The 22,339-nt window shown below is 45.5% G+C and overlaps 1 protein-coding gene across 2 annotated transcripts in view; it reads left to right on the top strand.

Annotated features, from left to right (window-relative positions):
• ENOX1 (ecto-NOX disulfide-thiol exchanger 1) overlaps positions 1 to 22,339 on the top strand; it is a 342,949-nt gene that overhangs the window by 268,509 nt on the left and 52,101 nt on the right. For both annotated transcript variants that reach the window (XM_070800030.1, XM_070800029.1), the window contains exons 11-12: positions 636 to 743; positions 4,590 to 4,646. In XM_070800030.1, the coding sequence (XP_070656131.1) occupies positions 636 to 743; positions 4,590 to 4,646 (165 nt within the window). The remainder of the gene's footprint in view (positions 1 to 635; positions 744 to 4,589; positions 4,647 to 22,339) is intronic.

Raw genomic sequence — 22,339 nt, 5'->3', positions numbered from 1 at the left:
TCAAGGCTGATGGACACTCTCAAGTTATATAACAGCAGGTTCTGTTGTGTATGTCTTCTCATAATTGAGTCTGTTACAATCAGATGCATATATGTGTAGAATATTCATGAGCCTTTAATGGGCTCCTAGCTGCCTAAGGTTACTAGAGGAGGCCCCTGTGGTTAGTTTGTATCCCCTGTGTGCTAGGGCACATGTTCAGGAGGTGGAAAAGTCTCTGTGGTAATTTTGTAGCACGTCTGTGAGCTCTCCTGGTTGCCTCTGGGATGGGGTTTAGAGATCAGCTTTCATCCTTTCCTGCTAGGGCACCCCTGGTTGCTCATGCCTAACTTCCTACCTAACATGCATTATTTTTATAAATGTGCATCTGTTCAAAGGCAAACAAAGGTGCCTTCACAGACACTGACACAAGCATTGTGCATCAGTGTCACCAACAGCCTGAGACTGTGGCATTAACTGCATGCTCGTTACCCTATGTAGGGGGTGAAATGCACATTTTAAAAAGTCAACTGAAGTCCAGATTACACTTTAAGGCATGTACAAAATTTTTTTCTTGTGTTTTGGAATGGATGTTCTGATTATCTTAAAATATTCCAGTTGGCCTTCTATCTTATTGTAAACATCCTTTAATTTCACAGCAATTGCTGACCATCCAGGAGGAGTTGAACAACAAAAAGTCAGAACTGGAGCAAGCAAAGGAAGAGCAGTCACACACACAAGCATTACTCAAAGTTCTCCAGGAACAAGTAAGTGAAAGCCACAGCTCCGACCTGCGAATCAGTTCAAACACAGACACACGCTTCCCCGTGTTTGACGCATATGCAAACATTGGATGAAGTTAATCTGCAGTAGGATTATCCTGGACCATCCCAACCTCCCAGCTTTGCTGCGTGGGATTATTAATCTTATCTCCAGCATCTCTGTTCTCACTTTGGTACCTCTTAGGCCATCCAAGCCTTCCAGCGATCTGTGAAACTTTCTTCCAGAAGACAAATGAATTTTGATTAAATTTTAAAACATTGGAGATGCAGATAAATTTCAGAGCAAGCAGCTAGTTTCATCTTAAGTCTAATCGTGAGGAAAATGAGTTTAGCATAGCCCATGGTCCTCCTGCAGACATCTGAATAAAAAGGACTGATTCATAGCAACATTAAAAAAAAAAAAAAAAAAAACCCACAAAACTCTCCCCTGTACATCAGGACACTTATCTAGCCAGGGTGAGCAACAGACCTTTTATCCAAAGTTTGTAAATCTGATCATTTCATCCTGGCTTTCTCTGATACTAAAGTGTGGCCTGACATTGATAAGTGGATTTGAAAGTATTGTCTTACAGCAGGGTAAGATGGATTGCTTGGCAGCTGAGTGAAATCTAAGCCCCGTTATCTACACAGGAGAAGCCAGGCAAGTTCCTGAAATACTTTCCTATTTCTGGCCTTCACAGGCTGCCCATGAAGTAATGAATGGCAAATGGAAGGGGAAAAAAAATCACATGTAGTAGCCCCAACCCTTTGGGGGTAGTCAAATTTAGATTGCTTTAAAATTTTCACTTACCATGATATATGAGGAGGTCCTTTGTACAACATAAATCACTTCAAAAGTGATTTAAAAAAAAAAAAACCTATGAAGTTGGGGAAGTATGACCTAGCCCACTGTGACTCAGTCACTGTACAAATGATTTTTTAATGGTTTGAAACCAAGAAAATACATTTTCAGTCACTTTCCTCTACAAGTATCAGTGAATTGTGAGAGAACCTTGAAGGTGTTGGATAGTTTATAAGCTTTTTTAGCTTGGGAGGAAAATCCTTTCTTAAACTAATCATTATCTTTATATGATTAAGACAATAACAGACTGAGTCTGACTGTGTATGATTTTGGAGAAGTTAGATTGAACTGGGAAATATTGATGACTAAATTCACAGTGACCTGCTGTCTAAGAGACCTGCAGTGTTTCTTCTGTCCTGTTCTTTCTTCCTTTGCATTATGAAAAAGCTTCCAACAAATTGGAGCACATTTGGTCCAGATTGGCACCTGATCAAACATGCACGTCCCTGAGCTTTGTTGTTTTGTGTTTTCTCTCTCTGTCTCTTTGATTTACTGGGATGAGGGGGGGTGAATTCCTCTTCCTCTAAAGGACTCCAATCCTTTATGTTGATGTGAAGTCCAAACCCCAGTCATAAAAATAGACGCTAAGTTTTGCAGATCACATTGCTATATCCTTGTCATGACTTGTGTTTTTAAAGAGCAGTGAGCACACAGAAGCTGTGGTGAAGCATCACACTTCATTCTCCATTCCTTAAAAAAAAAAGATAAATGGGTAACATGAAAGAGATTCAGAACAACTGAAATCATTGAAGACCTAGGAAGTATGACTGGAGAGGAAGCATTTTAAAATCTGCTGTGCTAATGGGATGGCTCTTTTTCAAGCAAAGGCCCTGAGAATACATAAGTCTAAGAGGGCCCGTCGGCTGCTGTTTTCCCAAGAGCCCCTCAGCTGGTGCCCCCATCTGTCATCTTAGAGACGAGAGCAGGCAGTGGACATATTCCTTCTGCCATACTCCGTATCGCCACCACCACACACCCACACACGCACGTACGATTAGAAACACACCTACCTCTGCATGGGCTTCCCTGGTGGCTCAGATGGTAAAGAATCTGCCTGCGATGCAGGAGACCCGGGTTCAGTCCCTGGGTTGGGAAGATCCTCTGGAGAAGGTCATGGCAACCCACTCCAGTATTCTTGCCTGGAGAATTCCATGGACAGCGGAGCCTGGAAGGCTACAGTCCACGAGGTCACAAAGAGCTGGACATGATTGAGCAACTAACACTCACTTTTCGACACCCTGTACTTAAAGCCCAGGTGTCCTCGGACACGATGCCAACCTCTCCATCTCGAGGGGAGCAGCAGCTCCAGAGGGGACAGAGGGTAGGCTGGTGAGGACGGAGAGGCCAGCCCACCGCCCCAGGCAAGGAGGACACATGTGGATCCCACAGCAGAGAGCAGGCAAATGGGGAGTGAGATCTCACACACACACGGCAGAGTGAGGGTAACACAAAGCAGGACAATGGAATTTATTTAAACAGAAGAAGGAGAGCAATGGGTATGTTTGTGCTGGGAAACATGTGAAGGTGGGACAGGGCTTTAAATAGAGTCCATTCCTTCCACTGAAAAACAGCAAAACCTTCTTCTGAGCCAGCCCCACTCTTAACTCCCGGAAGCGTGAGTTGCAAGGCGGGAGAAGCAGTGAGGGAGATGGTGAGGGTCGCCCATGGAAAGAAAACTCTCAGATCGGAAAGCAGGGGTTTTGAAGTCCCTTCGTGCCCTGACCAGCTGGGCTTCCTGTTGCCGAGGTACACTTGGCTTCTCACTTTTGACACACATTGCCCGTGCTCCCTCGTCCTTGTGTGCAGAAACATCCGTGGTGCCACCCTGAGGACCCCTGGACAGAATGTCTCTTTCTCAAGTGCGATGATGTGGAAGTGAGCCTTCTTCGGCTCCACGGGTCCGCAGTCTGCTGCCCCGTCCTCAGCCCCTTCATGTCGCCACGGCTTTGGCAGAGCCCTGCTCTTGGCTTGGAGAGCGGGTGCCTTTCTTGCTGAGAGTTTGAGATCGCCTTGCAAAAACCAAAAAAGCTTTCCTTCTGACATGTACATAGAACCCAAAAGAACCAACATCTGAGTCACACGTTGGTGGTGCATTTATTTTCTTTCAAACTTCAAGCATTTATATCGCACCGTGAGTGCTTTATTTTAGGCATTTAAAAAAGAGAGTGCTGAAGATGCTGCTTCCTAAGCGCAATAAGCCAGGAAGAAATGCCAGCAGACAGCTGCAAGGCTGCTCACCTCTGCCCTTGTTCTTTGTCTCCACGTGTTTGCTTCAAGTCAGGCTGGAATAAAAACGCCAATTAAAGGTTTCCGGGAAATCTCCCGGTAACTGATTACTCCTAAGCCTTCTGAGAGAGAACAGAGAGAAGGGCATTCTCAGATGTGCACTGTTAAAAGTCTCAGCTTTGCTTCTAATGCCTCGGTGACCAAGGAGCCGAGGTCCCATTTCTTCCTTTCCAAAAAGCAGCAGAGCATCTTCCTCTAGGCCTCCAGAAATCACGTCAGTCATTCGAATAGGTTCTCTAGGAGGACGAGTACAGTAGCGCTGCAGCGCATTAAAGCGACTGAAAATACATCACTCTCGAATAATCATTAGTATAACATCATTTAGCTGGCGGCAACTTGCAAACACTGCAGGGTTTAAATTAATAGCAATACAACGAGGAAATGAAATCATTTATTATTCTTAAGAACCAATTTTATACATTTTATGCCTATGAAACTGCTTTCTAATCTTATTATTTAAAAAGAATGGCCAAGGCCCGTTTATTTTTTTGCCAGCCATCAAGTTTCATAAAATATTGGCCTCAAACTGGTTTCAGTAAGACTCGTTAGAATTATGTGCTCCTTCTGTTTTTTTTCTTGTTGGAAGTTTTCTGAAGTGTAGCTTCAGATAAATCAGGGTCAACAGGATGTTATGCACTTAATAGATATGCTTGCTTATTCATTTGGGTTTTTGTTCTGTTTTTGTTTTCTCTTTAAACCTGCAGTTGAAGGGTACCAAGGAGTTGGTCGAGACCAATGGCCACAGCCACGAGGACACAAATGTAGGTACCCCGAATCTGACATTTGCTTTTTTTGCTTGGTGTTGATTAAATGCTCATGAGAAGGTGGCACTTTTTAACACAAAGGAAGTCAGAAACCCTGCCTCTCAGTAGCTTATGAAGATGACCCATGTGTGGTTTGGCAATAAAATAGGGTAAGTCCTATTAGCTTAGGTTACCAAATGTCAGCGTAGAAGTACTTGAGCTGATCTGTGTCATAAAAGTTCCAATCTCAATGAATTCATTCGAGCCCTTTATGTTTTGAAAGCTGTAAACTAATGTGGTGTTGGGATGGCAAATGGAATGAGACCTAGCAGGATAATAAGTTGTATATTGCATGTGTATTTGTTAGGTTTGCCTGGCTGTGAAGATGGTAGTGAAATGATTGTGATAGCCATCACAGTGAAATGCTTGCTGTGCTGAAGAGGGTTCAAAGCAAACTCCTTCTCCCAGAAAAACCCCTGAATGTGTACCTCCCTCTGTCTCTGACCCAGATCAGTAGCGTGGTGCCGTCCTTCCTCTTGAGAGAGGCTAATGGTACCCGATCCCACTTGGCACCCAGCTTCTTTCTCCTTAGTAGTCAAATACCCTCTTTACCTTGTAAGTTCTTTAGTCTCAGATGAAGCAGTACGCCATGGAGATCATTGTCTCTCCACATGTTTGATGATTTTGTTTGTGCCTTTTCTGAAATCTCTTTGATGTCTGTCTGTATCTGACTGGCCTCATCACAGAACATGCTTACTGAGCAGTTCACGTAACACAGAGTCAGACATGGTAATGAATGCCTGATTAAGCTGGAGCTGGGAGAAATTACACATCTCGTGTTCACTCTTGTTTTAATTATATACAGCAGAGAGCCTGACATTCAGAGTACCAAAGAGTCCCTCTTGATGACTTCTGTTACTCCCAAACAGATATTTGACATATGATGCTTTTTGAGAACCTACTGTGTGCGTGGGGCTCTGCTCAGTCCCGGAGGGGTGGTTACAAAGAAATATAAGGCTTGCCGTCTGCCCTCAAAAACCTACAACAAAAGACTGATGAGCTAAGGAACACGCGGGCAGGCAACACACAAGATGAGACACGTGTGCAGGAAGGTGAGGTGGACGTGATGTGATGTGGTTTGAAATCCTGACTTTGCTGCTTACTCGCTATGTCAGCTTAACCTGTTCCTAAACCCCTCTGAGCTTCATTTGCGAAATTATCTACAAAGCCTACCTCAAAAAACTCACAATGATACAATAAGCTAAGGCACATGGGAACCTTAAGATGTGGTTGTTATGGCTTCTCCATAATGGATAATCAAGCATGACCTCCTGGAAAGTTAGGGAAGGAAGCCGTTCACCCAGAGCTCTCCACAGGCAACAGTGAGGCCTAAGCAGCGTTTGTCTTCACCCTCCAGTGTCTGATTACTCCATCCCTACCTGAAAACCCTTTTTCAGGATCCTGTCTTCCAGGGACACATTGCTGCTATGTTTCAGAATTTTTGCGTGCACCGCTCCCTGCCTCCCCAGAGTCAGCCCCTCCGTGCCTTTCGAGGAAGCTGCTGTCTAATCCAATAAGCCAGGCAAAGTGGCAGTGTGCCTCACCCTCCTGATCTGTAAAATGGGGTGATAGCACCTCCCTCTCCTTCCTTAAGGTTTACTGTGGGAAGCAAATGCGATACTTGATACGGAATCACTAAGTGACTGTGAGGTTCTAACCTCACACTAGGACGTTGTTAAGATTCTGAACTCATCTGCTGATGGCATTAAACAGGATGATGCATGGGAAGACAGGCCTGACACAATGTCTAGTCTGTAAGCTCTTTCTTACGATATGTCTAAAGACGTTTATTATTGAATGGAAAGAGTGAAAAGAGATCATCTTTAAGGTCTGATGTCCTCTCTAAAGGAAAGTTATAATGTTTAAAAGTACCTCTAGGTACTTCCCTGGCAGTCCAGTCGTTAAGACTCTGTGCTTCCAATACAGGGAGTGCATGTTTGATCCCTGGTCAGGGAATTAAGATCCCACATGCCATGAGGCATGGCCAAAAAATAAAAAAAATTATGAAAAAAAAATTTTTTAAACCTCTCTAGAATCCATGACACATGCTTTGTAATCAACCACCAAAAACCACCATTGAGAGATGTTATTCGTGCACGCCGAGTAGGAGGGAGGAGCAGGACCTTGCTGGGGGGAGACAGTGGGGAGAGATTCGCAGACCGATGGAGCTGGTAGCAATGGCTTGCCTTCTCTGTCACTGGGCAGAGGGCTAGGCTGGTTTCTGCAGCCCTAAGAATTGCCTGTTTACTCAGGTGTCTCCCTGTAGGTGATTGTTCCCTTGCCTTACTCTTTTCCGTCATGCTGTCTCCTTTAGGCAGCTTCTCCAGCACCTCTTCCAGGCTGTGGTGCAAGATGAGAAACAAAACGTAGTTATTTGGGCCACACATTCAGAGCACTAGCAAAATAGTTTAAGTTTTTTTTTTTTTTAATATCTGTGTGTCATCTGAAGTTTTCACCCTGTGGTCAGACTGAGAAGGTTTACATCCACTTTGATCACTGACTAGCCATGTGACCAGAACCAGTGATTTGACCTCTTAGAACTTCACCTTCCTCGTCTAGAAGTGACCTATGCAAAACGCTATATATAAACACCCGGCCCAGCGTACCTTCTCAACAGGTATCAATTCCCGTTTCATGCATCAGTATCAGCAGTATTTAATACAGTAGGCAGTGTTTGACATGCTGAATTTTAATGTGGATCATGAGGTTTAAAGCTTCTGGCCCAGAGGTTATTGACTAAGGCATATAGATTTTTTTTTTCAACCATCATTATTCACATGCAAGGACAAGAACTTTGTACATTTATCATTTATTAATAATATATAGTAGACTGGCACTGGCTTTGCTGGATATTCTTGTGAGATTAACAGTTGCTTCCTTAAAACAATATATTTTATTAGAAAAGGAGCTTTGTATGAAACTGGAAAATCACAGAAAAGAATACAAAGGTAGGTAGTAAGGCTTCCCTGGTGGCTCAGTGGTAAAGAATCCACCTGCCAAGCAGGAAACGGGTTCAGTCTCTGGGTTGGGAAGATCCCCTGGAGAAGGAAATGGCAACCCACTTCTGTATTCTTGTCTGGGAAATCCCATGGACAGAGGAGCCCGGTGGACTGCAGTCCATGGAGTCGAAAAAGAGTTGGACACGAGAGAGTGACTAGACAACACACAGAGGTTAGAGAAAAAGATCTCATTACTCAGAAATAGTCACTATCAGTATTTTATTTTAGTTCTTCTCAATCACATGCATGTATATGATCAGAGGGGAAAAACCATTAAAAAAAGGAATAAGAAATAAATATGATTTCATAGTGTCTTGTGTTTTATACCTTTCTGATTTCTCATTATACCATGAATATTTTTCATGTCAACAAATGTTCCTCAAAAGCATGGTTCTTAATGGCTGTAGAATGGAGACATGAACTAATTGAACTGCATGCCTAATGTGTTAGGCTTTTAACTTCTCATTTTTTTAACATTATTTTTTTAACATTATAAAAAATGCCATGATTTACACGTCCATAAATCTTGGTCTGCGTTGCTCCTGTTTGTTTCTGGAGGATTCTGTACATTAGAAGTCTGGCAGGGAGATTCGGACCTCATAGAACTGCTGGGCATTCAGAATGTTAGGGTGGGAGCTTCCCTCGTGGCTCAGTGGTAAAGAATCTGCCTGCCAGTGTGAGAGACATGGGTTCAGTCCCTGGTCTGGGAAGATCCCATATACTGCAGGGCAACTAAGCACCACAACTATTGAGCCTGTGCTCTAGGGTCCAGGAGCTGCAACTGCTGAGGCCCTGGCAGCCTGGAGCCCATGCTCCCCAACAAGAGAAGCCCGCACGCCGCAACTGGGTGAAAGCTGAGCAGCAATGAAGACCCAGCACAGCCAAAACTAAATAAATAAGTAACATTATTTTTTTTTAATCGAAAGAATATTAGCTTGGCAGGTGCACATGATCATATCCATCAGTCATCCTAAAGGGATCCACTCAAAGATACGTGGAATCTTAACGATTTAATAACTCATTGGCCAGTTTAACCTCAAGAGCCAAGCTTATGGGACACTAGCTGCATGTCGAGTCAGGCAGTCACTTATACTTTTCTGTCGTTTTCGCGTCTTCCGGAGCAACGACAATATCTGCCTGACACCTCATTCAGTATTCTTGAAGTCCCCAAGCAGAGGTACCCTTGCAAAGCCGACCCTTGTCCCACACACAAGACCTTCTGTAGGCTTGTGCCCACAAGAAAAAAGATTCTGACAACTAATCCACAAGCATTAGCGCCAGAAACAGATCGATTGCCAAGGCTTTTTCTCTAAGAGGACTGCATTTGGGATTTGAAATAGGTTTTTCCCTATATTTGAAACTGGATTTGTATAAGTACACCGAAGTTTAAAACTAGCCTTTAGCACAGATCCTTTAGAGATTTCAGTTATTCCAGAACCAATTTTCTTTCCTAAAAGCCCAAGCTATGATTTTTTTTTCCTCTCAGCTCTCTCTTAATTCCTAGGATTGCTGAATAACTAACCTGGTCCCAGCTCACTATATGTAACAGATATTAAAATATCACTTTAAAAATAGAATCTCAAATTAAAGTATTACTGTTAATTTATTGAATTAAAAGAATATCTGTCCTCATCTTGCATCTTTTTTAACAACCTTCCTCCCAAATGCCTCCCAGAGGTATCCCATCGCCAGCTATGACCCTTACGTACATACATTTGGTAGAAGGGAAGAGAGAGAGAAAAGCTGTGAGAGTAAGAGGGATTGAATAAAGTGGCTACTTAAGCCAGCAATGTATACAGAACAATTTATTCTCAAGGTGTTCCATGAACTTTGTTTTTGTTTGGCCACACCACATAGCTTGTGGGATCTCGGTTCCCTGACCAGGGATCGAACCTGCGCCTCCTACTTTGGACACACAGGGTCTTAACCACTGGACAGCCAGGAGAGTCCCTTCCCATGGATTTTTTTTCTCCTCCCTCTTTGCGTCTACTCCAGGCAAGCTGCTGCTCCCAACCTCTGTTTGCCTACTTCAGGCTCACACACTGGAGATAGAGAAACCATTGGCAATCTGCAAAGAGTTTGAATTTGTGGTGTTGAAGGTTACCCCCATCCCGTGGAATACCTTTCCCATCCCCAAAAATAAAAAACACAAAAGAGAAAATATTTTTCAGCTTTTCACGTTGTGTCTACAAGAAAGTGAATCCTCAGTGTGTCCATAGATGTGAGGCATCTATGAAAGACCTGCAGTGTGAAGGCCTTCTTCAGGTTTAGCATGTCGCAGCAGACAGCCACCGTTCACCAGGTATCCTAACGGTGTGTACTGCATGCCGGGAGCTCTGCTGGTGCCGAGTTCTGGGCCCGGTTTTAGGGTGTCCTCTCGTCTTTCAGGTGCATAAGCACGAGACAGAAGCATACATATTCATGTATTTAACAAGGCAAAAGAGAAAAAACCCACAGGAAACTGGGACCCTAGTCTCAAAGGGCGGAGACAACCCAGGCTCTGCCCTTTCCTCCCGTAACAACTTCCTGCCCGCTCTCGGGCGGGAGGGGCGGGGGGGGGGGCGCCTGCTCTTGAACCGGAAGAGGAATAGACAAGACAGGAAGGAGCCCCTCAGCCCCCTTCCACCCCGTTGCACAGGCTCCGCGGGCGGGAGCTGGGGCACTAGCCCAGGGAGCATATGCCTGGCAGACCCCAGCGGTGAGACTGCAGACAGACATCACGGTCCTTCCAGCCCCTGCATGTCCTTCTTCTCACCCTGAGCTGTACAGAGTCCCTCAGTTTGTGTTCAAACACAGGCTTCCATCCCTTAAAAAAAAAAATTATTGTAGTGTAGTTGGTTTACTTGGAGAAGAAAATAGCAGCCCACTCCAGTATTCTTGCCTGGAGAATCCCAGGGACAGAGGAGCCTGGTGGGCTGCAGTCCATGGGGTAACAAAGAGTCAGACACGACTGAGCGACTTCACTTTCACTTTTCACTTTCATGCATTGGAGAAGGAAATGGCAACCCACTCCAGTGTTCTTGCCTGGAGAATCCCAGGGACAGAGGAGCCTGGTGGGCTGCCTTCTGTGGGGTCGCACAGGGTCGGACACGACTGAAGCGACTTAGCAGTTGGTTAACTAACATTGTGTTAGTTTCAGGAGTGCAACAAACTGATTCAGTTTTCCATATACATGTCTTCATTCTCTTTTAGATTCTTTTCACATATAGGTCATCAGAAAACATTGAGTAGAGTTCCCTGTACTATGTAGATCCTTGTTGGTTATCCATCTTACATATGGTGGTATGTACATTCAGGGCTCCCCAGCGGGGTCAGTGGTATAAGAATCTGCCTGCCAGTGCAGGAGATGCCAGAGACATGGGTTTGATCCCTGGATTGGGAAGATCCCCTGGAGGAGGAAATGGCAACCCACTCCAGGATTCTTGCCTGGAGAATCCAATGGACAGAGGAGCCTGAAGGGCTCCACTCCGTGGGGTTGCAAAGAGTCGAACTCAACTGAGTGCAGGCACGATGTATGTGCATCCCAAGCTCCTGATTTATACCCACCATGTTTTCCCTTTGATAACCCATAAGTTTGCTTTCAATATCTGTAAGTCTGTTTCTGTTTTGTAAATAAGTTCATTTGTATCATTTTAAAGAAAAAATTAGATTCCCCATATGAATGATCATATGATGTTTGTCTTTGTCTGACTTCACCTTCCACCCCTTTTTGACTCAGTAAACCAAGTATTCATTGAAGGAGGCAGGAGAGTGTGGAGGTTAGGAGCAGAGCTGGGTGCCAAGCAGCCTGGCTTTAGTCCTGGTTCTGTCATTTACTGTCTGGTAGACCCTGAGCCATGCATGGCGCCTTGTACCACCATTTAATTCACATGGAAGATGAAGGTACTGATCGCAGCTACCTCGCAGGGTTCCCGTGAGCATTGCTTAGCAGTGCTGATGTGGCCAGGAAGTACTGGCTATTATTACTGCCCCATCCTTCCACGTGCCGGGTGTGATGCTGGGTTTTGGAGATCCATAGGTAACTGCTATGGACCTTGTTTCTGCCCTACTTGGAGCTGATGCTGTCATCATACCCTGCTCTTACCAAAACTCACTTTCTCTCTGTCTCATCCCATCGAGACTTACTCTCCAGCTTCAGGTTGACTGTCATTCAGTCGCTCAGTCATGTCCAACTCTTTGTGACCCCATGGACTGCTGCATACCAGGCTTCCCTGTCCTTCGCCTTCTCCTGGAACTTGCTTAAACTCATGTCCATTGAGTCAGTGATGCCATGCAACCATCTTGTCATCTGTCGTCCCCTTCTCCTCCTGCCTTCAGGTTGATACCACAGTGCAAATAATGAACGGGCTTGAGGTAGCTAGTTGGCATGTTTTCATAAACTCTCTGGAGATAAGACCTTTCTTGGAAGGATTGGGTCCACAGGGAGGAGACGCTGGTGGGCATAGGGCACCATGTGTGAATATATAGGGGGCTTTGAAACCCCTAAAAAGCTCAACTGGAAAATCAGTAGCTACTTTGTCTTCCTTCAGGGAGAGATGGGCCCACAGCTGTAGCTGCCTGAGGTCACCCTTGCTCTGGACGTGCGTGCATGCTAAGTTGCTTCATTTATGTCCGACTCTTTGCAGCTTTATGAACCGCAGCCCACCAGGCCCCTCTGTCCATGGGATTCTCCAGGCAAGAATACTGGAGTGGGTTGCCAGGCCCCTCCTCCAGGGGTTCTTCCCGACCCAGGGATCAAACCCACATCTCTCATGTCTCCTGCATTGGCAGGCGGGTTCTTTACCACTGGTGCCACTGGGAAGCCTAATACTTCCTTTATCCTACAAGATATGTTCCTGTTCACATATTAAATGTTCACACCCAAAGTCCAGCCTCTTCCTCCAGTCACAGCCTCTGAAATGTAGCTTTTCTCCTGCTGCTGCTAACTTTCCCACCGCAACCCCCCTCTACTCTCCTGCCCGCATGCAGCTAGTTGACGATGTTTTGTTTTGGTGAATTAGCTTTCTGCCATGCCATTTGCTGTGAAATCCAAAATTCCTTCTGAAAAAACCTACACCCATCCCGACCCAGCCCTCTTGGAAAGAATTGATGGTGGGAGGAGACTCTATTTGTACACCCACTCCCCAACACCTGCAGAGAGCTCCAGGGAAGGATGAGAAAGGGAGCTGCTGTCAGGATAGACCAAAGCTGACTTGAGGGTTTGTGCTTTTGTTTCTGGCAAACACTCGAGAGGTTCCTTACCAGGAGCCTTCCTGCCAAGTACACCCTGTTTTTCTGCAGCTGGAGCCGGTGCTGCAGTTGGTCCTTTTTGTCAGGGACAGGAGCTCTGAGGACCTGCCTGGCCATTAGAGGATTTGGAACATGTAATAGGATTGGTGGTGGTGGTGTTCAGTCGTTAGGTCGTGTCCGACTCTTTGCGACCCCCTGGATTGCAGCACACGCCAGGCCTCCCTGTCACTCACTATCTCCCGGAGTTTGCCCAAGTTCATCTCCATTGAATCGGTGATGCCATCCAACCATCTCATCCTCTGCCGCTGCCTTCTCCTTTTGCCTTCAATCTTTCCCAGCATCAGAGTCTCTTCCAATGAGTCAACTCTAATAGGATTGGCACATGTTTAATAAAGCTGACAGGTTGGATTTGGAGAAGTGAAAACACTTTCTCCCCCAGGTCAAGTTAGAAACAGCCAAAGGAGACATAAATTTCAGTACTGAGTGAGATGGTCTGACACAGACGTGATAGTTTTATACCTGATGCCAAGATCTGAAACCAAAGTTTTCCATTTTGGAAACCAATACTCTTCCCCCCAAAGGTTAATGATAATCCTATGTGATGTAGAAGCAAAAGCAATTGTTTACAATGAAAGGTTAGTGACTTTTATAGATCCAATACACACACACACACACACGTTGTTAACTTAAAAGAGCATTTCTTTTTGTAGAAAATGTGGAAAGTGCAAGAAAATACAGAGAATACAACCACCTGCAATCTTACGACTCAGAAATGAGTGTTCACACTTCTTTGTGTTTCCTTCAGCTTTGTCCGTGTACACACATACACACTTTTACCAGATTTACAGTTTACCATATGGGCAGTTTTACAGCCTACATTTATTTTTCATGGTGAATCATGAGCATTCTCCCATGTTATCAAAGAGATTTTCTTAATGTGACATTTCTATGTTTTTAATTTATTATACTTTTAATTGGAGGATAATTGCTTTGCAACGCTGTGTTGGTTTTGCTATTCATCAACATGAGTCAGCCATGGTGTACATAGGCCCCTCCTTCTGAGCCTCTCTCCCACCTCCCTCCCCTCTAGGTTGGCACAGAGCGCTAGTTGGGTTCCCTGAGTCACATGGCAAATTCCCGCTGGCTGTGTATTTAGCACGTGGTGATGCACACCTTCCAGCGCTGCTCTCTCAGCTCGTCCCCCCTTTCCTTCCCCCACTGTGTGCACAAGTCTGTTCCCTGTGTCTGCGTCTCCACTGCTGCTCTGCAAATAGGTTAATCAGGAGCATCTTTCTCAGTTCAGTTCAGTCACTCAGTCGTGTCCGACACTTTGCAGCCTCATGGACTGCAGGCCTCCCTGTCCATCATGAACTCCCAGAGCTTGCTTAAACCCATGTACATTGAGTCGGTGATGCCATCCAACCATCTCATCCTCTGTCATCCCCTTCTCCTACCTTCAATCTTTCCCAGCATGAGGGTCTTTTCCAGTGAGTCAGCTCTTTGCATCAGGTGGCCAAACTCAGCTTCAGCATCAGTCTTTCCAATGAGTATTCAGGACTGACCTCCTTTAGAATGGACTGGTTGGATCTCCTTGCAGTCCAAGGGACTCTCAAGAGTCTTTTCCAACACCACAGTTCAAAAGCATCAATTCTTTGGTGCTCATCTTTCTTTATAGTCCAACTCTCACACTATACAGGACTACTGGAAAAACCATAGGTTTGACTAGATGTACCTTTGTTGGCAAAGTAATGTCTCTGCTTTCTAGAGACATCTAGATTCCATATATATGTGTTAATACATGACACTTGATTTTCTCTTTCTTTTAATGACTGCTTACATACTTCATGCCGTAGGTGTCCTGTAGGTTACTTAATGTGCCTCCTGTGGGACTTTAAAATGTTGTCTTTGCTGTCATAGATAGTGTGCAGTGACTAGTATTTAACAATGCATTAGTTAATTCGTCCACCATTTAAGCACTTTTGAAATGGGCAAGCTTTTCCACTTAATTGGGATTTAGTGATAGATCCCTTATGACTATACAGTAGAAGTGACAAATAGATTCAAGGGATTAGATCTGATAGACACAGTGCCTAAAGAACTATGGACAGAGGTTCCTGACATTGTACAGGAGGCAGTGATCAAGACCATCCCCAAGAAAAAGAAATGTAAAAATGCAAAATGGTTGTCTGAGGAGGCCTTAAAAATAGCTATGGAAAGAAGAGAAGCGAAAGGCAAAGGAGAAAAGGGAAGATATATCCATTTGTATGGAGAGTTCGAAACAATAGAAAGGAGAGATAAGAAAGCCTTCCTCAGTGATCAGTGCAAAGAAACAGAGGAAAACAATAGAATGGGAAAGACTGGAGATCTCTTCAAGAAAATTAGAATTACCAAGGGAACATTACATGCCAAGATGGGAACAATAAAGGACAGAAATTGTATGGACCTAACAGAAGCAGAAGATATTAAGAAGAGTTGGCAAGAATACACAGAAAAACTATACAAAAAAGATCTTCACGACCCAATCACAATGGTGTGATCACTCACTTAGAGCCAGACATCCTGGAATGTGAAGTCAAGTGGGCCTTAGGAAGCATCACTATGAACAAAGCTATTGGAGATGATGGAATTCCAGTTGAGCTATTTCAAATCCTAAAACATGATTCTGTGAAAGCGCAGCACTCAATATGCCAGCAAATTTGGAAAACTCAGCAGTGGCCACAGGACTGGAAAAGGTCAATTTTCATTCCAATCCCAAAGAAGGGCAATGCCAAAGAATGTTCAAACTACCGCACAATTGCACCCATCTCACACGCTAGCAAAGGAATGCTCAAAATTCTCCAAGCCAGGCTTCAGCAATACGTGAACCGTGAACTTCCAGATGTTCAAGCTGGTTTCAGAAAAGGCAGAGGAACCAGAGATCAAATTGCCAACATCCGCTGGATCATGGAAAAAGGAAGAGAGTTCCAGAAAAACATCTATTTCTGCTTTATTGACTATGCCAAAGCCTTTGACTGTGTGGACCACAACAAACTGTGGAAAATTCTGAAAGAGATGGGAATACCAGACCGCCTGACCTGTCTCCTGAGAAATCTATATGCAGGTCAGGAAGCAACAGTTAGAACTGGACATGGAACAACAGACTGGTTCCAAATAGGAAAAGGAGTACGTCAAGGCTGTATATTGTCACCCTGCTTATTTAACTTATATGCAGAGTACATCATGAGAAATGCTGGACTGGATGAAGTACAAACTGGAATCAAGATTGCCAGAAGAAATATCAGTAACCTCAGATATGCAGATGATACCGTCCTTATGGCAGAAAGTGAAGAAGAACTAAAGAGCCTCTTGATGAAAGTGAAAGAGGAGAGTGAAAAAGTTGGCTTAAAATTCAACATTCAGAAAACTAAGATCATGGTATCTGGTCCCATCGCTTCATGGCAAATAGATGAGAAAACAGTGGCTGACTTTATTTTGGGGGGCTCCAAAATCACTGCAGATGGTGACTGCAGCCATGAAATTAAAAGATGCTTACTCCTTGGAAGGGAAGTTATGACCAACCTAGACAGCATATTAAAAAGCAGAGACCTTACTTTGTCAACAAAGGTCCATCTAGTCAAGGCTATGGTTTTTCCAGTAGTCATGTATGGATGTGAGTTGGACTACAAAGAAAGCTGAGCACCAAAGAATTGATGCTTTTGAACTGTGGTGTTAGGGAAGACTCTTGAGAGTCCTTTGGACTGCAAGGAGATACATCCTAAAAGAAATCAGCCCTGAATATTCATTGTAAGGACCGATGTTGAAGCTGAAACACCAGTACTTTGGCCACCTGATGGAAAGAGCTGACTCATTGGAAAAGACCCTGATGCTAGGAAAGATTGAAGGCAGGAGGAGAAGGGGACAACAGAGGCTGAGATGGTTGGATGGCATCACCGACTCAATGGACATGAGTTTGAGCAAACTCCAGGAACTGGTGATGGACAGGGAGGCCTGACGTGCTGCAGTCCATGGGGTCGCAAAGAGTCGGACACGACTGAACTAAACTGAACTGTTAGAGGAAGATCCACTGATTCTTTTTTTTTTTTTTTTTTTTTACTTTTTATTTTGTATTGAAGTATAGCTGATTAACAATGTTGGAATAGTTTCAAGTGGACAGCAAAGGGACTCAGCCATATATATACATGTATCCTATCTCCCCAAAACTCCTCTCTGATTCTTTAGAAAGATTAAACCTCATCGCCTACATGGTAAGTGATGAAGTAAACAACAGATAATAATGTCTGGTTGTTACCACATCGAGGGAATTCCACAGTGGCTCAACAGTAAAGAATCTGCCTGCAACAGGACATGCAGGAGATATGAGTTAGATCCATGTATTGGGAAGAACCTCTGGAGGAGGGCATGGCAACCCACTCACTATTCTTGCCTGGAGAATCTCATGAACAGAGGAGCCTGGTGGGCTACAATGCATGGGGTCGCACAGAAGTGGGACTTGACTGATGCAGGTGGAAAGATACAGAGTTACCACAGACAGTGGGTACTGAGTTCTCAATTGGAAAGGGAAATAGCTCCCAAGAATGCCTACATTCTGGGACTTCCCTGGTGATCCGGTGGTTAAGACTCTGCACTTGCAATGTCGGGGGCATACGTTTGATCCCTGGTCAGTCAGGGAACTAAGATCCCACATACTGTGCAGTGTGTCCCCCATAAAAGGCATGAAAAAAGTCTGCATTCTGAAGATACAGGCAAACTGTATAGCCTTCATAAATGATTTAGAAGAACAGAGACATGTTATTGGAGGAATTTGTGCTGTGAACTAGAGGGCCATCTTCCTGGTGGCCTGGGGGAGGGCAGAGTCTGTTCTCTGTGTGGACCTCAGACCCAGACCACCCCTGTACAAACGAGGCTAGTCCACTGTCTCAGGAGGATACATGCAGTTGAGAAGAAGGTTTCAAGTAAAAGGATGGAAAGAGTTCCAAGTCCAAATAGAAAATTCACTTTTCTTTTCTAAGATGGCCCAGCAGATACATGGAAACTCCAAACCATCAGCAAGAGACGCAGACAGAAACACACAGACCTGAGTTGAGTGCAGGCAGTATCACTCTGAAGTGTAATAAACCCAGAGAGCGCAATCCCTTTCTCCCAGGAGATCCTGCTTATCCCTGCAAGGTGTGCTCCTCAGAACAGAACAGGAAGAAGGCTGAGGAGCGTTTATGAAAAAAGCCAGGGGCCCAGAAGGTGGACGGAAGCGGTTGTGGGGCCTCCGGAAGATGGTAGGGGAACGCGGGGCACCTTCTTCTCTGAGGCTGCTTCCGTTCTTCCACCGGGGAACAGGGGTTCACCAGGGGGTGGGCATCCTCTCTTGTTAGTCCTTGTGTTTCTTAGGAGCCATAGGGCTTCCTAGACATTTGTTTTTTTCTTTTTTAATCTTTGGCCGTACTGGGTCTTCATTGCCATGTGCAGACTTTCTCTAGTTGCGGCGAGCAGGGGCTCCTCTCTGGTTGCGGTACGGTGGCTTCTCTTGCTGCAGGACTCTCGGCCTGCGGGCTTCGGTATTTGCGGCCCGTGGGCTCGGTAGTTGCAGCCCCCGGACTCTAGAGCACAGGCTCAGTAGTCGTGGCCCACGGGCCTAGTCACCCCACCACAGGCAGGATCCTCCCGGACCAGGGATCGAACACAGGTCCTTGCCTGCATGGCAAGGCGGATCCTTAAGCCCTGGACCACTGGGAAGCCCCGTTGTTGTTTTTAGAATATTAAACGTCGTGCAGTGATTTCCGCAATCCTCGTTTCTTCCCACCACGGGGCCCAGGAGAAAGGGAAGTAAGAGATGCTTCTTCCCAGGCTGGGGCCAGCGTCGCCTGGCTCACCACCCGTGACACCGGTCTCGCTCAAGGATTTCCTGCTCGGCGCTTCCTGGGGTCTCAAAAGGTTTCTAGAACCCTGTGCAGGGAGGTCAGCCTCTCTCTCTCCACACACACTGCTCATCTCCAGACCTTATCCATCACAGTGGCACATAACTCACTAGACTGTGGCGTTTCTTCGAGGAAATGTGTAGGAAAGTGACAAAGAAGAAAAGTAGGTGGAAAGAAGGAAAAAAGGGGAGGTGGGGCAGAACAGATCATTGCAGGAAGAGTTTTCCCAAATTTCCATCACTTTCTGTGGCCGCCAGCACTTGTAAAACCACAGGCAGAAGAGCAAGGGTTGCCAACCAATGGGTGTGGACCCGTCCCTGCCAGCTCAAGTTGGCCAAACTGCCTTCACCAAAGGTGTATGTCGTCATACAAATATGCCCATGTTATGGAAACTTTACCCCAAAATAAGTTTACCCTGGAATTCTAGGCCAAAAAAAAAAAAAAAAAAAACCACCCAGATGCTAATCTGCAGCTGCAATCCTGGCAGACTTCCTGGAGGGGGTTGTAAAGGTCAGACTTGGAAATTTCAGAGGACCTGCCAGCACCTGAAGTGTATTCCAGTCCTTCAGCCTCACAAGCCCTTCTTGCTCTGATAGAGGCTCCTCTTTCCCTCCGCCCCTGCACCCCACCCTGTTGAGGGCCTGACAGGTGAGAATCGTGCGCCCAGCCATGAGTTCATGGCCAAATGCAGCACCCCCTCCCTCCTTCCCGGTCTGCCCACCCTGCCCAGAGGGCCACCCGGCCACCCTGCGCTCCCAGGCACCAGACATCCTGTCTGTAGCTATCTGGAACGGGGCAGCGTAACCACACCTTCAGGAAGGCCGCGCAGCTCCTGCTTGTGGCTTTAAACCTGACTTGCTGCTGCTGCTGCTGCTAAGTCGCTTCAGTCGTGTCTGACTCTGTGCGACCCCATAGACGGCAGCCCAACAGACTCCCCCATTCCTGGGATTCTCCAGGCAAGAATACTGGAGTGGGTTGCCATTTCCTTCTCCAATGCATGAAAGTGAAAGTGAAGTCGCTCAGTCACGTCCAACTCTTAGCAACCCCATGGACTGCAGCCTACCAGGCTCCTCCATCCATGGGATTTTCCAGGCAAGAGTACTGGAGTGGGGTGCCATTGCCTTCCCGGAGACCTGACTTACGGCCTCACAAAATTTCAGAACTTCTGCCCGCCAACCTCTGCGTTGCCCTCCTCCATGTCTTCCCGATCCAGGCAGAGCAGACTGTTGAGCTGGGAAGGAAAGCTTCCATCCACTCCTGCTGATGGGAGAGGCCTTCACATTTTATGTTCTCTCTAGAGAGACTCACAGCCTCAGAACACTTAATAGGTTTTGTTTGTCATTGTTGTTTTAAGATTTCTGTTCCTTTTCTTCCCCCCAAGAAAATCCTCTAAGCCTCAGCCTTTCCAGCCCTGAAACTACCCTTGTAGGAGAGATTTGTGGCCATGATGCTCAGCATCGCCGTCATTTTTATTGTTAGGTCAGCTTCCCTGTGAGATCTCAGAGTGCCTTTCTTTGTCTGGACAGTTTCCAAACTGTTCAGCATATGCTCATAAGCTGCTTATGTTCATGAGACTTTCAGAATCTGCACAATTTCTTTCCATGCCAGCTTTGAGAAGGAGGACTTGAAGCTAGGGCAGAAGTCTTCAAGCATGACCTGTGTAAAGCTCCCACACCTGTGCGGGTGTAATTTCCTGCTCCTGTCACCACATGTATACACACACAGACACACGTGTGCAGAAGTATGGCGTGTCGCACCGTTGTAAGCTTGGGTGTGGTTCCTGGACATTTTACATTTTACAAGGGGACCAATTCTCAGGTTGGTCCCCTTGGTCGGAACAGAAATGACTATTGGCCTGCTACTGGGAGTAACTGTTGACCCGGTCTCCTAAATAAATGACTTTAGTCAACAGGTCAAAGTTCAGTTCAGTTCAGTCACTCAGTCGTGTCCAACTCTTTGCGAACCCATGAACCGCAGCATGCCAGGCCTCCTTGTCCATCACCAGCTGCCGGAGTTCACCCAAACCCATGTCCATTGAGTCAGTGATGCCATCCAGTCATCTCATCCTCTGTCGTCCCCTTCTCCTCCTGCCCTCAATCTTTCCCAGCACCATTCACTAAAAACTCTAAATAGGTAGACTTTTTAAATTGGTAACTCAGTTTTCCTCCATCTTTCGTGTCATGCTTTGGGTCTGCAATGCAAATTCTACTGTGTTTAAGCCCAGCTGAGTTCCCACTTCTTGGGATCAGCCCAAGTTAATGACCATCTTCTTCTTATTCCCACAGAATTTATCATTGTCTCAAACATTATGAACCACCCAGATATGATAGGCTCCTCAACTCAGGTTTAAGTGCCTTAAGGGCCCATAATATGTAGGTACGCGTTCCAGAACCTAACATAGTGATGAGCCTATGTACGTAGGCACATCTGTAATAGAATACATTTCTAATACTTACTGATTGATGGACATAATTCAGACAGCTCTGTGAATCTCTTTGGCCTGATTAGGTGATTCCTTCTATATATTATCTGCAGCTGATCTCAGAGATTAAGCTCATTTCATTGCACAGAAGTCTTGCCAGCTGTGAAAGTTAGAATTGAAGTAGCAGGGATTGCTCATCCAGCTTTCTTATTTTACAGATTTGATTTGGTGTAGGTTTTCTTGCCTGATGGTTAGCGCCTCTGTGAATTTTATACTCTCTACGGTGGTGCTACTCAAACTTTAGTAAGCAACAGAATCAAAAGGAGAGCAGAATTCTTAAAGCACAGGTTGTTGGGCCCTGCTAGAGATTGGGAAGGTTTGGGCTGAGGTCTGAGAACTTGCACTTGATGAAGCTCCCAGTGCCATCAATCTGCAGGCCACACTTCGAGTAGCTACTGCCTACTGTCCAGTCCAGATTAAGCCGCTGCGGGCTTCCACAGCCCCTAGAGCCAGCGCTTGTCAGAGTTACATCACACTGTGTTTTAATATAGTTTATGTGTCTGTCTATCCTCTAGACTCTTAAGTTCTTTCAGAGTAGGAAGCACTATTAGCCATCTTTGAATCTTATCTAGCATAAAACCAACCATATAGTACATACTCAATACATATTTGATGGATAAGAGAGTGGTGGAGGTTCAGCGAGTTGGATTATACTGAACTGATGTGTCCAGAGACTTAAGTCTAAAGGTTGAACTTTGCTGTGATTCAACACCAGAAGGAAAATATACAGCTAGGAATCACCAGATTCTGGTTTATAAGAAATCACAGCCATTTGGGGACTACTCACAACCAGATGCTCCTGTGTCCACCCAAGTCCACGTGATGGGCAGGGTCGTGTCCTAGACACAGTGCTGTGTATTGGGAGCATGTGTGACTACAGCTCAGTCCCCATTCTCAGAGAGCCCATGGCCCATTGTGGAGACAGCAGATGCTGAAAAGGGAAATCCCCAAACACGGGCTTCAGTCCTCTCAGCAAGGAAGGGACTTGGGCTGGGATTATAGACTTGAGCAAAGTCCAGAAGCTGTGATTCC

The sequence above is a fragment of the Bos indicus genome, chromosome 12 (assembly GCF_029378745.1).
Source record: "Bos indicus isolate NIAB-ARS_2022 breed Sahiwal x Tharparkar chromosome 12, NIAB-ARS_B.indTharparkar_mat_pri_1.0, whole genome shotgun sequence".
In the NCBI taxonomy this organism is placed as follows: Eukaryota; Metazoa; Chordata; class Mammalia; order Artiodactyla; family Bovidae; genus Bos; species Bos indicus.
This window is presented reverse-complemented; position numbering and strand designations above follow the sequence as displayed.